Source organism: Cervus canadensis, chromosome 22 (genome assembly GCF_019320065.1).
Source record: "Cervus canadensis isolate Bull #8, Minnesota chromosome 22, ASM1932006v1, whole genome shotgun sequence".
Lineage (NCBI taxonomy): Eukaryota > Metazoa > Chordata > Mammalia > Artiodactyla > Cervidae > Cervus > Cervus canadensis.
The window spans coordinates 42571901-42588477 of NC_057407.1; the positions used below are offsets into that span (position 1 = coordinate 42571901).

General features: G+C 36.9%; 1 protein-coding gene across 4 annotated transcripts in view; it reads left to right on the forward strand.

Moving 5' to 3' along the window:
- Positions 1-21: 21 nt before the first annotated feature.
- FANCD2 (FA complementation group D2) overlaps positions 22-16577 on the forward strand; it is a 51910-nt gene continuing 35354 nt past the window's right edge. For 2 of the 4 annotated variants that reach the window (XM_043442401.1, XM_043442404.1), the window contains exons 1-15: positions 22-147; positions 1545-1635; positions 3424-3564; positions 4100-4167; positions 4333-4436; positions 4839-4899; positions 5735-5787; positions 7578-7656; positions 8992-9116; positions 10164-10251; positions 10790-10894; positions 11402-11502; positions 11867-11975; positions 12195-12230; positions 15403-15546. In XM_043442401.1, the coding sequence (XP_043298336.1) occupies positions 1572-1635; positions 3424-3564; positions 4100-4167; positions 4333-4436; positions 4839-4899; positions 5735-5787; positions 7578-7656; positions 8992-9116; positions 10164-10251; positions 10790-10894; positions 11402-11502; positions 11867-11975; positions 12195-12230; positions 15403-15546 (1278 nt within the window). In that variant the 5' untranslated portion in view covers positions 22-147; positions 1545-1571. Of the gene's footprint in view, positions 298-362; positions 567-1544; positions 1636-3423; positions 3565-4099; positions 4168-4332; positions 4437-4838; positions 4900-5734; positions 5788-7577; positions 7657-8991; positions 9117-10163; positions 10252-10789; positions 10895-11401; positions 11503-11866; positions 11976-12194; positions 12231-15402; positions 15547-16577 lie in introns of those variants that run through there. The other 2 variants (XM_043442402.1, XM_043442403.1) reach the window with 2 other exon arrangements.

Consider the following 16577-nt stretch of genomic DNA (forward strand, 5'->3'; position numbering starts at 1 on the left):
GAATCCTGCCCCTAGCCGGGCCGCCGGGCCGCCCACTTCCGGCGCGGATGTTTTACGTCACGGCGAGGGCGCGCTGCAGTGGCGTCAGTGTGGCGTCGTACCGGGCGGGAAAGTCGAAGAGGAGGCCCGGCGACGCCGCCTCTGTGGGTGAGTGGGGGCAGCGGTCGTCGTCTCTCGAGGCTTCGCGACCTTACGGCCTGGTTTCTCGGTCCCAACAGAGTCTGGCCTTTACCTCTGAGCCTCCGTGCCCTCAACCTCAGCTTCTTCAGCTGTCTAGTCGCGGGATAATACCTCGAGGTACCTTCCTGAGTCATTAAAAAGACGAAGCGAGGAGAGACTTTACCCCCATCCTCGCCCCCCGCCCCTCCCCGGAGAACCTAGTCCAGGCAGCCCTCCTGGTTTCCCCGGGTTTGAGGCTGCTGGACGGGTTAGCACGTGTTAAGGGTGTGTTCCCTGAAGTCCTGAGGCCATGACTTGCCTTAGTTTTTCCTTCTGTAGAATGGTTGATAATGCTTATAAATAGTAAACGAGGCAAAGGATAAAGAAAATGCTTAGCATGACTCTTGGTAAGTAGTAAATGGTAAATATTGTTGGAACTATATATTGGGTGGTAGTTAAGAGACAGACAGGTCCTGGAGCCGGATTGCTAAATTGGAATCCCAGCTCTGCCACTGGTCATGGAATTTTCCAGGCAGAAATACTGAAGTAGGTTGCCATTTCCTACTGCAGGGGATCTTCCCGACCTAGAGATTGAACTCAGGCGTCTTGAGAGTAATGGTACCTACCTCAAAAAGTTTTGGGAGAAATAAACGAAGTATTAGATATAAAAGACTCAATAGTTTTTGTTAGATATTAGTATTTACCTTCCTGCCAGCCATTCTCATTTAGCAAATATTCTCAGAATTTTTTTTTTTTTTAATGCTAGGTACCATGCTGGGCCCTAGGGATACCCAAGATAAACAACACTGGATTCCTGCTCTCAAGGAGCCCCTCAGTCTAGTGTGTCCTAAGGTTTCTTACATATACTCTGGAGCAGGAAAGCTGGAGGAGTAATCTCCTTTGGGGATAGGAGTCCAGTTTTCAAGGAAGAAGACATTTGATTGAGACTTTAAGGAGAAGGAGTAATTTGCAGGCAGAGAACAGCATTTCAGTTGCAGCAGGAATCATTTTTCATTCACAGATGTAACCCCAACACCTAGCCCAGGCCCCAACATTGGAGTTTTGGATTAATGAGTTAAAGGAGTAGTAGATTGGGGCTAAATGGTGAAGGATCTTCAATGTCAGAGAACTGTGGGTTTTATTCTTCAGCAAGAGAAAAGTGATCTGGCTAAAGAAGCAACTAGGTAAACAAGTCGTGAAAATAAGCAAGTATTGACCAGAAAGAGGAGTTGAAATTTTCTCAAGATCTGGCTTAGAGAGCATTTTGTAAAGTCCTTGGTTTTGGATAGAGCATTAATTGTTTTCTTCGAGTTAATATTTTTAACTTCTCAGAATTTATCTAGCTTCTACAGACTAACTTATGTTCTCTGATTTGTTCTGCAAAGTAACTTAACTGAAGAAGACTGGTCAGAATGATTTCCAAAAGAAGACTGTCAGTGTCAGAGGATAAAGAGAGCCTGACAGCAGATACCTCTGGTAAGTGTCTAATCATTCATTGCTTTATTTTTGTAGCAAATGTGTGAGGCACTAAAAGGGATATAAAGTTCCTCCTTTGAAGTGTTGGAGTCATCAAGGCTTAACAGGTAGGACACACAGAATCCTGTGTCAGGAGATTTGGAATTTCTACCTCTAATTGCATGTATGACTTTGGGCATGCCCAGGAAGATCCCCTGGAGAAGGAAATGGCAACCCACTCCAGTACTCTTGCCTGGAGAATCCCATGGATGGAGGAGCCTGGTGGGCTACAGTCCATGGGGTTGCAAAGAGTTGGACATGACTGAGCGACTTCACTTTCACCTATAGTCTGTGAGTTTCAGTCTCCACATAAGAGGAATCTGCATACATAAGAACTTACCTATCGTACATCCTTTAGGTGCTGGGACACAAAGATAACTGCATAGTCTGTGCTTAGTCGCTCAGTCGTGTCTGACTTTTTGCAACCCCATGGGCTGCAACCCAGCAGGCTCCTCTGGCCTTGGGGATTCTCTAGGCAAGAATACTGGAATGAGTTGTCATGCCCTCCTTCAGGGGATCTTCCCAACTCAGGGATTGACCCTAGGTCTCCCACATTGCAGGCAGATTCTTTACCAACTGAGCCATCAGGGAAGCCCAAAACATCCTATTGTTGTTGTGTTAGTCACTTAGTCGTGTCCAACTCTTCGGGACCCTCACGGACTGTAGCCCACCAGGCTCCTCTGTCCATGGAGTTCTCCAGGCAAGAATACTGGAGTGGGTAATCATTCCCTTCTCTGGGTATCTTCCTGACCCAGGGATTGAACCTGGGTCTCCTGTGTTGCAGGCAGCTTCTTTACCATCTGAGCCACAAGGGAAGCCCCTAACCCTTTAAAAACTATGGTCATCTTTCCTCCCTTAAAAAAATTAATGATCTGAATAAATACTGTGATGGTGATATATAAAGGAATAGCATCATATCAAAGCAAACACACCAGAGGCAAAGAAAAAGGACAGAGTCTGTCTATAATGAGAATGCAATTGACAGAAGCCCTAAGTATTTCTATGAGAAGTAGTTGATTGTCTTTTGTGTATTATACTCATCCACTCTATTAAGGCAATTCTAACATTGCTTCATTAAGGGAGGAGAGTAGATAATTGTACTGAACCTCACGTACCTTTTTGTTTATGTTTGCTTATTTTTTTAAAATTACTTCTCATGGGTTGAAAGCTTTGGGATGAAATCAGTCTGGACTTTGTACTCAAAGATATGAGGTAGGAGAATCTGCCATATTCTTTCTACCTCTGCATCCTGATCATTGGTTCCTAAGCTTCGGTGCAAGTAAGGATTATTACCTGCAGAATATAAATTATTAAAAATTTTGATTCCCAGGCTCCAGCCTTGAAATTTTGATTCTGTACATCTGGGATGTGACCTAAGAAAATTGGAAGAATATTGCTTCCAATAAGCTTCTCAGTGATTCTGATGTAGTGGTTTGTAGAGTACATGAGAGACCCTGACTGCTTTAGAATTTGGGTGGAAAACATTTCTGTGGTTATTCTTGTTAGAGGTGGCATGTTTTGAATTCTTCAAAAGAAAACTCGATAGGTGAAAATAATTCTGTTTGTTAATTGTTTTGTTTGTAAGCCATTATTGTTGACCCTTGTTAGAGATAAAATTTCACTGCAGCATCAGTTCCAGTATAGTCTCTCAGGAACCCATCAATTATCCTAGGGTTATTGTTCTAGGGTTTACATTTAAAGCTTTGTTCTACTCTTTGTTGTATTCTTGAAATTTTTTTCTATTTTCAGAAGCCAGGAAGCAGCCACTTTCCAAAAAGACAAAGAAATCTCATCTTCACAATGAAGTTGAAGAAAATGACAGTGTCTTTGTAAAGTTTCTTAAGACATCAGGAATTACTCTTAAAACAGGAGAGAGTCAGAACCAACTAGGTAATATTTTAATGAAAATCTTTTCTCTGGGTATAGTGAAAGGGCTCAGAACTGAATAATGGATTTTCTAGAGAGGCAGTGAAGATTAGAAATGGGAGCACCATCTGTCTTGAGACAAGGATGAAATTGAAATTACATTTTAGTTAATGCATGTTAAGTGAAGTATGTCTAATTCTTTTTTTTTTAAAGAAAGAATGTTATATATAGTATTACTTTTTTTTCTTGTGACAAAATAAATACCCATAGAGTATTTATCTGGGTTAGAATAATTGCAGAGGAAAATTTCTAAATAAAGCCATATAAGGCCCTACTTTGGGAACATAGATTATTCCATTCAGCTAAGGTTATGGCATCTTTTTTTTTTTAATACTTAGTGGCTATCCTTTACTAATGCTAATTCTGTTTTGCTGTGGGTTTATTAGGTTGAGAATACCTTTATTGGTTTCATCAGACAGGAACGTAGGTCTTAGGAAAGGGAGACTATAGTCAGAAGTGTTCAAGACACTGGGGACCAACTAGTCTTCTTTTCTCATAGCTGTGGATCAAATCGTTTTCCAAAAGAAACTCTTTCAGACTCTGAGGAAACATCCTTCTTATCCCACAGTATGTATTTTCTCCCTAGTACTTTTTTTTTTTTTGCCAGCAGTACTCTTCAGTTGGGAATTTAAAGTCACTGGCATTAAGTTGAATGTGCTAGAATCATTTTTACTAACCCACAGCAAATGTTAAACTAAAATTTTTACTTTTGTTTTTTTTAATGTTACCAAGATAATAGACGAGTTCATTAGTGGCCTGGAGTCTTACATTGAGGACCAGGATAGTTTCAGGAATTGCCTTTTGTCTTGTGAACGTCTGCAGGATGAGGAAACCAGGTATGGAGATGAGTCATTGAGTCTTGGTGAAATTTTACACTAGTTGGATTGAGGGGTGTGGGGAGGTTAGATAGAATGCAATTTTTTTTTTTGAAGTTTGCTTTTGATTTATAGCTCTCTTTTTCTCAGAGTTTTAGCCTAACTTTTAAATTATTAAGTTCAGGATACTGAGACTAAGAATCCAGAATGTTTTCTAGAATGTATGTCACCTCTGTTGGTAACAATTTCAACTCTTTATTTCTCTGTGACTTAAGAGCTGTCTTCTCATGTGCTGTATTTCTTCTCTAACAGGATAGTTTCTCCTAAAAAACTAGATATTTAACCAATTTTATGGACAAAGGATAATAAAAACAGTAACACAAAATAGAAAACAAATTTCTCTCTCTCTTTTTTTTTTAACAGCATGGGTACATCTTACTGTAAGAGCCTGATTAAACTGCTTCTGGGGATTGACATATTACAGGTAAGGCTGTGCCACTTTTTGTGTGAACATCTTATGGATTTGAGTTGTGGTGCATGCCCAAGTATAAATGGCTGGAGCACAGGATAGAGCAGGGTTAATAGGAGCATTTGAATTTGTAGCAGTTTCCCACAGCCCTGTTGCTGAGATGAATCTGGAGAGCAATATCTGTGGTTTGGACTGAGCTGATTAGCGTATTATATCCTGAAGTCTTGTTTGTTCGGTCAGCCTCTGCTTCCTATTTTGTAAAGCTTCATGCTATGTGCTCTGTATACCACATATGTCTCTGCTATATTCACATCTGCATCATCTCCCGTTTAGCTTTGTATTTGCTTATTAACTAGATTTTGCCATTTTCCTCCTCTTTGTCTCTCTATTTAGTAGACAATTTCTCCCACTGTTAATCTTAGCATTCTCTCTTCCTTTTCATTGGAAATCTTGAATATCATTTAGTTCACTTAAATCTATAAGAGCTCCCTTGTTCTCCTGAAGAAAAATCTTCTTTATTGCAAACTATTTGATAATCTGTTAAAATTTGCATGTCATGGGTTAACAGTTGTCATTATAATTAATCATACGATTGATTATCTGATTATTTTAGTATTGCCTTGGTAGTCATTTTGCAATTTTTCAGAGGGTGGATTATTGATAAATTTTTGTATTCCAATATGTTCTGTTCAAAATATAGGAAGCATTCAGGTGGACATTCTTAAAATGAGGATTTCAATTATAGCAGGGTTTTGCCTCCAAGAATCTTGATGGAGAGAATTACCACTAATTGTTCATTTCTTTTGTACATTCGAGACCATCTCCTAACTCCCTGTGTCTTCTTTTTTAGCCTGCCATTATCAAAGTCTTATTTGAAAAGTTGCCAGAATTTCTTTTTGAAAAGTAAGTGAAGTTATATACCCTGTTGTACTTATGTTTCTCTGAAAAGATTGCTCTGAAACATCATTGGTCATATTTATCATGACTCCTGATTTTTAAGTGACTACTCAAGTTTAACTGTGGTGACCTTGAAATTTTAGTAACATGTCTATGTTTTCCTAGAAGGATACACGATAAACTGGTGGTAGTGATTGTTTCCAAGGAGGGGAGCCAGTTGGTTGGAGTCAGATGTTGTCTTAGTACTATTCTTTACCTTTTCAGTTTTATACTGTACGTGTGCTACCATTTTTTAGAAATGTACTTTAATGGTTAAGATTCTAGGCTTTCACTATCAGGGGCCCAGGTTTGATCCCTGGATGGGGAACTAAGATCCTGCAAGCCATGTGACATGGCCAAAAAAGAAAAACAAACACAGTTTGTTTGTTTGTTTGATTTAAAAAAATAAGGAAAAAAAGAGCAGCCTAATAGAAAAGTAGATAAAGATCATGAATAGATAATTCACAGAGAAGAAATATAAGAGCATTAAATGTTTTTTAATGCTCAAGTTCATTAATAAATCAAAGACAACAATTTCAAATAATGTTTTTTTTTACTCTCAAAGGATCTCCCTTGTTGAGTGTAATGAACAAGCCAGTTCGTACGTCACTGGTAAACAAATATAAAGCAATATAATCACTCTGAAGATCAGGAGGTTGTGTGTATCAAAACCTTAGATTTTGCTTTATGTTCAGCTATACCTCCTAATTTATCCTAAGGTAGTAGCTCTGAATGAAAGCAGTAATGAATATTATTACTGTTTAAAATAAAAATTGTAAACAGATTTTCGAGTATAAGGGATTGGTTAAGTAAATTAGTATAGGTATATCATGTGGATATTAAAAATTATAAAAAGGATTATATAATACCATCTAATTAAAAAAATTCAGGTTGCAAGTCATATTTACAGTTCACTCAATATTTTGTTACAAAAAATCATTCACATACATTTACATAGACATGTATGTCAGTGATGGACATCTCTGGATGAGAGGATTCAGGTCATTTTTTTCTCCTTTTTAAAATGTGCTTTTTCAGTGTCTTATATGTATTAATAGTAAACTTGAAGGTTTATCTTTAAAAATTCATGCTTTGCCTGAATAGATTTCACTAGATGATTTGTGTCCTGGCTAGTCTTTTTTAGTAGTTAAACTTGACTATTATAAACAAAAATTGAGTGTTGTCAAGAAGAGGAGTTGCGGGTAATCCAAAACTTAGACACAGGAGGCTCGGAAGAAGGCAAAGACTGTCACCTTAGGGGATATAATACTGAGCCAACTTTTTTTCATCCATATATGGATGGTTTTTGATACTTCCACAGACATAATCTCATCTGACCTTCTAGGTTTCTATACCAGTAAAAAATATTCTGCTGTTTCAGTACTTATCACATCTAGGTAATTAGTTTTTACCTTTTAAAATAATTTCTCTTGCCCAATTTATTAATAATCTTTATTTTTAAAATTGTTTATGTATTTTAAGAGATACTCTTCAGACCTTTCTTCCCCTCTCAACCCTCCCCAGGTATAGTCACTAACAGTTCAGTGTGTCTTCTTCCAGACAGCTTTCTCAACATACATGCATATGTCTTATGTTTTTTTGTATCACCTGTATGTCTACCGCAGTGTGCAACCTGTAGGTTAGTGTTTAGTAAATGTTAATTGAATGGCTGAGATGTTAGATGCAGTATTAATGTTTCCTGCTGCATAGGTCAGACAGGCTACGTTCCTGATTTCTCATCTACCCTAACATTTCAGAGTGAACAGTGATGGAATCAGCATACCTCGACTCATCATCAATCAGCTGAAGTGGCTGGACCGAGTTGTGGATAGTAAGGTAGGCTTGGGGACTTTTTTGGTCTCTTGTCTTTAGAGAGTGTGTTTTCTACACTTAACACCAAACCTTTGGAATTTGCAGGGTTTTTTGCCTTTCTAGACAGGAAATTCATATTTTTCTATCCATTAGCTTTTTTAGCTTTCGTAGTTTGAAAATCACGGTTATTTCATTATTTAAATGTCTTCAAAAAAAAGAAATATATCTCACTGTGATGGAAGTGAAGAGTCTTGTCCAACTCTTTGCAACCCCATGGATAGTCCTTGGAATTCTCCAGGCCAGAATACTGGAGTGGGTAGCCTTTCCTTTCTCCAAGGGATCTTCCCAACCCAGGGATCAAACCCAGGTCTCCTGCATTGCAGGCGGATTCTTTATCAGCTGAGCCACTAGGGAAGCCCATATAGGTATATCATGTGGATATTAAAAACTGTAAAAGCCCATAGGGAAGCCCATAACTATGATGACTGGATGTGATTTATTAAATTAATTGTTTGGATGGAATTCACGAATTTCTCAAAATACAGAGATTATTATGTTTTATTTTTCAAAAAAAGTGAGATCTGAAACCATCCTACTTCACTGCAGATGTTTTGATTTAATTACATATTGAGGAAAGTTTCTTTGGGAGTTTTGTTATTAAGTACCTTGGTAAAGATTAATCTGTTTTGAGCCTTGTGCTTACTCTTCAGAGTTCTTAAAATCATTCTACTAAGTTTTGTCACATTCAAAGGCTAAGTCTTTATTTGGAAGAACATGAGTTTTGGAGTCTCATCTGGGCTAGAATTTTGGGTCTGGCACTTATTAATTGTGTATCCTTGAGCAACACAGATCCCTACCTTTTAAAAAAGGGAATAGAGGTGTAAATATTAAGTGAAATAAAGATACTAGATAATATGCCATCCAGCCTACTTTTTTGTTTCTTTTTTTTAATATAGATACCGTCTCATTTGTGAAAAATCTCTAGGTGATTTACTTCTGATTTTAGATTTTGAGCTTGGGTGTATGTGTAGTTTACTCTTGCCTGGAAAATCCCATGGATGGAGGAGCCTGGTAGGCTGTAGTCCATGGGGTCGCGAAGAGTTGGACATGACTGAGCGACTTCACTTTCATTTTTCACTTTTATGCATTGGAGAAGGAAATGGCAACCCACTCCAGTGTTCTTGCCTGGAGAATCCCGGGATGGGGTCGCACAGAGTCAGACACGACTGAAGTGACTTAGTATGTGTAGTTGTCAGATTGTACACAAAATAATTCCAGCTCTATATTTTGTGAGTAGGAAGTCTTTCTCTCTTCTGGATGCTGTGTTACAGTTCTTATAAATAGTGTCCTCCACTGCAGGATCTCACCACCAAGATCATGCAGCTGATCAGTGTTGCTCCGTTGTACCTGCAACATGACTTTGTCATCAGCCTACCTGAGATCCTAGGGGATTCCCAGCATGCTGATGTGGGGAAAGAGCTCAGGTGGGTAAGCACCTTGTTGCTATCTTGAGCAAGACTTCACTGTGGGAGCCTGTTGCCGCAGTATAAAAAGAGTAATAATATTGTGTTTCTTTCTGTATAAAAGAGAATAATACTTGTCTTACTGGGATATTGAATTTGACTTGTTTTTCTAATAATATATATTTAAGTAGATCTATGTATCTGTTGTGAATATGAAGTCTGGCTTAGGATTAGGTATATAAATTTGATCTGTGGAGACGTAAACTTTCCTTTGTTTATTAGCATTTTTTTTGTTTTGTCAGCATTTCCTCTACCCACGGGTGTCCTCAATCATGACTGCACATCCACATGGTTTATGGAACCTATTAAACAGCAACGTTCTTTGGTCCCTAAATGATTCATTCTCATGCACATGGTTGTGTCAGATCCATTGCAGAGATCCATTGCTTTCTAACATTTATGTGAAAAATTCTAATTGATAGAGCAGTAATGAAGAAAGGGTAATGCAACTGTGTATTTATCCTAGAAGTAATTAAAAACTTCGATTTGTAATACCTCCTTTTCTGTAGTTATCTGTAAATCTATCTCCACAAATGTCTAGTGATTTCGTTCCTTTGTACTTTTGGGCAGACTGCTCCTTCTGTGTGTAGCACTAAACCCCTCACTTTGCCTGCCTGTCCTTTTGTATAACTTTCTTTTAGAATCCATTGCTATCCTTCTCTACTCTGTGCTGCTGTAGCAGCCTGCACGTATAGGTGTCATATTTATCATACTTCATTGTGATTGTTGTGGCTTTTCATTTTCCTTTTCTGAGGAAGGATATGTACCAAACTCAGCAGTGATTTCCTCTGAGTAGTGGGGATGATGAGATAGGGTTTCTTGTTGTTGTTTGAATTTTTCAAAATGTGCATGTATTATTTTTACTCAGAATTTTAATGAAACATACTACAGATAGAATTTAATGGGAGCTAAGTATATCCTCTCTTTGCATACCTTGGATGATTTTCCCAAGTCATTACTTGCTCAGTTCTGTTAAAAGTTGCATAATTTGTTTTCCACTGTTCCCAGTGACCTTCTAACAGAGAATACTCTGCTCACCGTCCCGATCCTGGATGTCCTTTCTAGCCTCCAACTTGAGTCAAAGCTCCTGACTAAGGTAGGGAGGACTCGGTTCTCCAGAAACAGAGCTAGTCTTCTTGCCTCCCAGAACCAATGTCAGTCATTCATTGCCCTGGACCAATTGTATATAATGAAAATTTCATTTTGAAACAGTGCTGAATGACACCTACTCTTTTTTTTTTTTTATGAATTTCATATGCTATACTGTGATATATGAACTGTTTTGTTTTTAAGCAGTAAGTTTTAGTGGAAATCTTCTGTGTTGCCTGCGTATTTACAAACTGCTCCCATAGGAATAACAAATTTTTATGCCTTTCTGTAGCCAGTGGAAAATTCAGGCTCCAAAATGTAGGATAATAACACCTCTATATTTATCATCTGTCTGTTTTTTAAGAAGCTGTAGCATTAACAGTTGAGAGCTTGTAATTTGGAAAAAAATAAAATGTGTTTTTCTTCTGAAATTGCAAGTGAGAAGCTGAGTGAAAGAAATAATTTTTCTAATTTTACCTAATGATTGTTACTAGATTGAGATATTAACATGGAAATATGTAAGATTTTTGTGTTTTTATGTTTAGGTCCGCCAGTTAGTGATGAGTAAGCTGTCATCTGTCAGTTTGGACGACTTACCTGTGATCATCAAATTCATTCTTCATTCGGTAACCCCCACAGATGCACTTGAGGTACTCTGCTGTTTCCCGACAAATACTGTAGGGTATTATATCCTGGAGAGTACAGAGAATAGCTGTGGTGCTCTTGTGAAACTCAGCAGTCAAAAGAAGCCTAACCTAGAGGAAGATATATCAAGATACATTGTTTAAAAGGTTCTGATTGCTCTGCTCTGTCCTGAAACTAATTGATAATGCTGATTAGTCCAGATAGTATTCAGGGGAGAGAATGGATGTACTAGTCAGACTTATTGTTCTATATAAGCTGCTTTGGTTATATTTGCTATTTCAGTGTAATGCCTCAAGGAATTCTGGAATTTTAAGGAGCATGACATACTGTAGTCGCATTAGTTATTTTCATCAACTGTCTTTTTCTAACTGCCTTGTTTAATAATTCATTTAATTTAATAATTCTTTCTCAGTCTTTGAGGAAAATGTTACTGTTCTTCTGTTGGAAAAATAAATTGTGCCTAGCTGCTATGAATGATCAGAACACACAGCTAACACATTTATTTGCTGTAGGTAATTTCTGAGCTTCGAGAGAAGTTGGATCTGCAGCACTGTATTTTGCCTTCACAGTTCCAGGTTTCTCTAAGCAAGTTGAGAAATAAAGGACAAGCAAGGTATAAACTCATGGACAGTTATCACCCTTTTTCTCACATGAGCGGAAAGTTTTCTGACATTTATTGTGGAGCCAGGACAGAAGATGTTAATATTTACAACTACAAATTATGTAGTAATATCACAATAATGTACTGCTATTGTTTTTCAGATAATATTTATAAGTATGTATATATACAAGAATGTGTTTGTGTGTATTCACTTTGCTATTCACATCAATCCCTGATAGACTGCAATAAATTTTTATTAGCCATTTTACGCATGAAGTTGTGACTAGTTTTAAGGCACATGCCTAGGAAGCAGGAATCCAGATCTTACAGGTTCTTCTCTGGTAAGAATGATTTCCTTTCCCTCTGCTACTTGTAGTTTTTCAGGAAATCGAGAAAACAGCGGTCAAGACTGTGTTACTCTTCTCTTTGATGTAATAAAGTCAGCTATTAGATACGAGAAAATCATTTCAGAAGCCTGGATTAAGGTGAGTGAGACCTTTGAACATTGAGGAAGAAGTGGGTGGCAATCAGTGACGGATGTGTAAGTAAAGGTAGTTGAAATAAAAGTCTTGAATGTCAGTCAAAAAAAAAAAGAAAAGAAAGTCAGTCAAGTAGAAATAATAGATGATGGTTTGCCAGTTGAGCAGATTGGTTCAAACGTGTTCTTATGTGTTGTAATATTTTTGTGACCCTTGTTTTTCCAGGCAATTGAAAGGACCCCCTCGGAGACTGAGCACAAGGTAATGTTCATCTTCTGTGAATTTTAAATATTATAGATGTAAAGTTAGTGATATTGCCTGACTTTCTCTTCCCTGCTGTTTGCTCTGACATCTTCCAGTCATGCTTTTGTAGCTGCTCTAGTAAACATTAACTGCTTGAGAAAGACGATCTGAAGGGATGGCTTGCCAGATGGTCTTTATTCTGGCAATACAATGAAATAAAATATCCACAAGAGGAAATAGTAATATTCCAAACAGTCACAGTGAATTGCAGTCAAAGAAGCTAAGTCCCCTCCCATGAGGAGATGAGCACTAGAGTCACCTGGGTCATGAGTCAAGTATTTAGGTTCCTCTGTCTGATTGTCCTTCCTCCAATTTCACATGGAGTTGTCAGGATAGTAGCATTTCATGTTTTACTTTCTTTTACTTGATGAGTGAACCAAACAGCCCATTTGTTAGTGGGGTGATGATACTGAATCTGTCTTAATTCTGGAGATGTTTTCTTCAGTCAAGAAGACAGATGATTGAGTTCCTTATGTGCTCATTGGTTCCGTTTAGGGATTTTCTTTAGTTGAAATCTCTTGTTTTGGAGGGTTTTGTTAGTTGGATTATCCAGTTGTTGGATGACTATTCTAAAAGCTGTTGTGATATTGAATAAAATAATGAAAAACTCAGTGTTTTGTGTGGTGGCAGGATAGGAGGGGGATCAAAATATCCAAGACAACTATTTTATTATTGCATAACCCTTGGCCTCCTGCATAGCTATTTTTACAGATTTCTATTCATTGTATAAATATAATTTTGTGTTCTGACTTTTTTTCTCTTCACATTGTATCATCAGCATTTTATGTGTTTCTGCGTTGTCTTTATTTTCATTTTTAACAGCTGTATTTTCTGCTGTAATCTATCCTAATTTTGGTGTCTGAGTTGGGCCATCAGTGAAAGGATGTCCCAAGTAATTTGTTGTTTTTTGTTTTTATTAATTAGAACATCTAACCTTTTTAAAAATATATTTTACTGTTAATTGAGATAAAATTGATAAACTAATAATATTATATTAGACATACAATGCAAGGATTTGTTATTTGTATAAGTCATTAGCAAAATGATCACTACAGTAGTTGGTAATGTTCATCACTGTACGTTGCTAGTACAAGTTTTTTTTTACTTGTGGTACGAACTTAAAAGATCTACTCTCTTAGCAGCTTTCAGATGTGCAATACAGTATCATTAACTATATTCACCATGCTGTATGTTGCATCCCTGTGACTTATTTATTTTATAGCTGAAATTTGTACCTTTACTCATTTTACCAATTCCCTCCCACCACCTCTGGCAACCACCAATCTATTCTCTGTATCTGTAAATTCATTTTTGTTTTATTTTTTAGATTCCACATATAATTGAGATCATACAGTATTTGTCTTTCTCTGTCTGATGTATTTCAGAATGATACCCTCAGGAATCATCCATGTTGTTGCAAATAGCAAGATTTCATTGTTTTTAGTGGCTGAATGATAGTCTCTCTGTATGTCATATGTCACATTTTCTTTACCCATTCCGTCAGTGGACTCTTGGGTTGTGTCATGTCTCAGTTATTGTAAATAATGCTCTAATGAACATGGAGGTACAGACATCTTTGCAAATTATGTTTGTTTTCTTCAAATGCATAATCAGAAGTGGAATTGCTGGACCTTAGTAGTTCTAGTTTTATTTTTTTGAGGCCCCTCCACACTGTTCTCCATAGTGGTTGCATCAATTTACATTCCCACCAACAGTGCACAGGGTTCCCTTTGCTGTACCTCCTTCCTTATTTTTGTCCAACATTTGTTATTTTTTGTCTTTTTGATTATAGCCATTTTAACAGATGTGACGTGATACTTCTTTGTGGTTTTGATTTACCTTTCCCTGGTGATTAGTGATGTTTTACATCTTTTCATGTTGGTTGGCTGTATGTATGTCTTTGGAAAAAGAACTGTTCAGATTCTCTGCCCATCTTTTAGTTGGATTGTATTTTTGCTTTTGAGTTGTGCAAGTCCCAAGTAGTTTGTTCTTTTCTTTTTTGTCCTGCTTGGCTTTTTAAACTCTCTCCCTCTCCTTTTTTTTTTTTTTAAATTAAACACAGGTAATACAAGCCAATTGGGGAGGGAAAAACACCATAAGTATCTAAATATCTGTAAAATAAAGTTTACTTCCAATCTCTGTGCCACTCTTCTGGATTATCATTCTTCCAGATTTTTCTTGTTCATACCCGAGTTGTATATGTGTGCAAACACAAGCATACTCACTCTTATACTTACACATATTTGTACTTGTATATTGTTTTTATAAAAATGGAATCTTACTGTGATTATTGCAGTTTGCTTTTCTTTTGCTTCACAATATAATGTGAATGTCCTTGTCAAAAAATTTAGTATATCTCATTTTTAATGGCCATATAATATGTTGAAAATGACCATCATAATTTATATAACCATGTTCATATTGACAGACATTTTCAGTCTCTAACTTTTCACAAAGTAATTTTCCTAATGATAATGAAAATATATACTGAATTTGGCAAGTGATTTTTTTTCCTTAATAAATGTGAAGCTATTCAAAGTTGTTTCTGTAATAATACTACTTTTACTTGTATTCCAATATTTTTAAAATAATTTTATTTGTTTATTTATTTTTGGCTGTACTGGCTTTTCATTGCTCCACGTGCTTTTCTCCAGTTGCAGCGAGTGGAGGCTACTCTCTAGTTGCCCTGCTCAAGCTTCTTATTGCAGTGGTTTCTCTTGTTGCAGAGCATGGACTCTTGGGCTTTTGGGGTTCAGTAGTCATGGCTGTGGGACCCTAGAGCACAGGCTAAGTAGTTGTGGCACATGGGTTTATTTGCTCTGTGGCATGTGAGATCTTCCCCCATCAGGAATTGAATCGTGTCTTTTGCATTGGCAGGCAGATTCTTTACTACTAAGCCACCAGGGAAGCCCTTCAGTGTTTTCCTAAAGTATACCAGTGGCTAATAGTTGTGACAGTTCATTTCTCTGAAAAATCTTCTAGGTTTTATGAAAAATGTAGGTACTCCCATGGGATTATGTTGAGCTAATGCGTAGTCTTAATGGAAAAAGTTGAGAGCTGCTGTTTTGTTGTAGTAAATGTACGGATTTAGTAAACTGTTTTTCTATTGGTGCATATTTATTGACAACAGATTTTTGACCTGGCAATGCTTCTCATCATCTATAGCACCAACACTCAGACAAAGAAGTACATTGAAAGGGTGCTAAGAAATAAGATTCGATCAGGCTGCTTTGAAGAAGATCTACTACAGGGTACATTCTATATTCATTACTTGGTAAGTTGTCAGAGAAATCAGGCAGCATTAGTCTGAAAGTTATAGAGGTTCTTTTAACCTTTCCTACCTTGTGTGGAAATCATGACACCGCCACCTTTGCTGGGTGATAATCTTTTACAGGGAGCTTAGTATATTTCAAAACATAGTGGGATTGTTACCACCTTGACTGTGACATAATAACTATTAATACAATCAAACTAAGATTGGTTTTCATCTTTTTAGCAAAAAAAGCACAAAATTGGTTCAACAATTTGTTGAACACTAGACTCAAACCATGTATTCTCTCTTTTTTTTTTTCATGTATTCTCTTTTATAGGAAATATTGTAATTCTGGTCTTCTATAATTTCATTTTTGACCTAAAGTGGAAAACTTCACATCTCCCTTAGAAATCGTCATACTAGTTTTAACCCATTGTTCAAGTCCATTGAGACTTTTGAATCTTAATTTTATATTAATCATTTTAATCGTCTAGCTCTCTGTGATCTGTAACTTTTGACAAACCTGCCTTCTGTTTCCTGTTTTAAGTAGTTTCTAAAAACCCCTGAGTATAACATTATCAGAGGAATGCTAGTAGAGACATAATTATATATCTATTGAATTATCACTATTTTAGCCATTCAGCATATGACCCTTGTGATCATTCTTGTTGAAGTATAAACCATTTGATATGGAATTTTATAATCTAGAAATGGTATTTTCCAGGTGAATATTCAGGATATTAACAGTGTACACCTTGGAAAACTGGGTGAACCAGAGGTTTGGGACTTGGCTTAGGAACTAATGAGAATATGTAGTTGAGTCTTAAAACTTTATTATTTAGGAATGGATTTAAAGTTTGTATTATTTTATCTTACAGTCTTTTCTGTGCTTATTTGTGCCCTGATACGTGTTTTGGTCTATAATTTTGCACAGGGCAGAAACCATATATAATTTTTTATTGCATCTTCCTCAGTAAAGCATTATACCCATTTAAAGAGACTGAACTTAATAACTGCTTGTTTATTCTGGTTCCATTCATGTCCACCTGCTG